General features: G+C 43.4%; 1 protein-coding gene across 1 annotated transcript in view; it reads right to left on the bottom strand.

The window, feature by feature from the left end:
• Window positions 1–272, bottom strand: part of ETH_00041095 (uncharacterized protein) — a gene marked incomplete at both ends in the record, with an annotated part of 2,124 nt that overhangs the window by 1,245 nt on the left and 607 nt on the right. Inside the window, 2 exons of the mRNA XM_013374771.1 lie at window positions 3–27; window positions 271–272. Coding sequence (XP_013230225.1) covers window positions 3–27; window positions 271–272 — 27 coding nt within the window. The remainder of the gene's footprint in view (window positions 1–2; window positions 28–270) is intronic.

Below are 272 nucleotides of genomic sequence, written 5' to 3'. Positions count from 1 at the left end.
TTAATTCCATTAGATGTGTCTAGTCTTCTTAGTTCAAGCCCTAAACCCTAATTCAGCAGAAACCCTAAACCCTAGCTCAAAGCTAAACCCTAATCCCTAGTTCAAAGCTAAACCCTAGACCCTAGTTCAAAGCTAAACCCTAAACCCTAGCCCAAAGCTAAACCCTAAACCCTAGTTCAAAGCTAAACCCCAAACCCTAGTTCAAAGCTAAACCCTAAACCCTAGCTCAAAGCTAAGCCCTAAACCCTAGTCCAAACCCTAGACGCAAACCC

Source organism: Eimeria tenella, genomic scaffold, assembly GCF_000499545.2.
Source record: "Eimeria tenella Houghton genomic scaffold, Eth_scaff2285, whole genome shotgun sequence".
Lineage (NCBI taxonomy): Eukaryota > Apicomplexa > Conoidasida > Eucoccidiorida > Eimeriidae > Eimeria > Eimeria tenella.
This window is presented reverse-complemented; position numbering and strand designations above follow the sequence as displayed.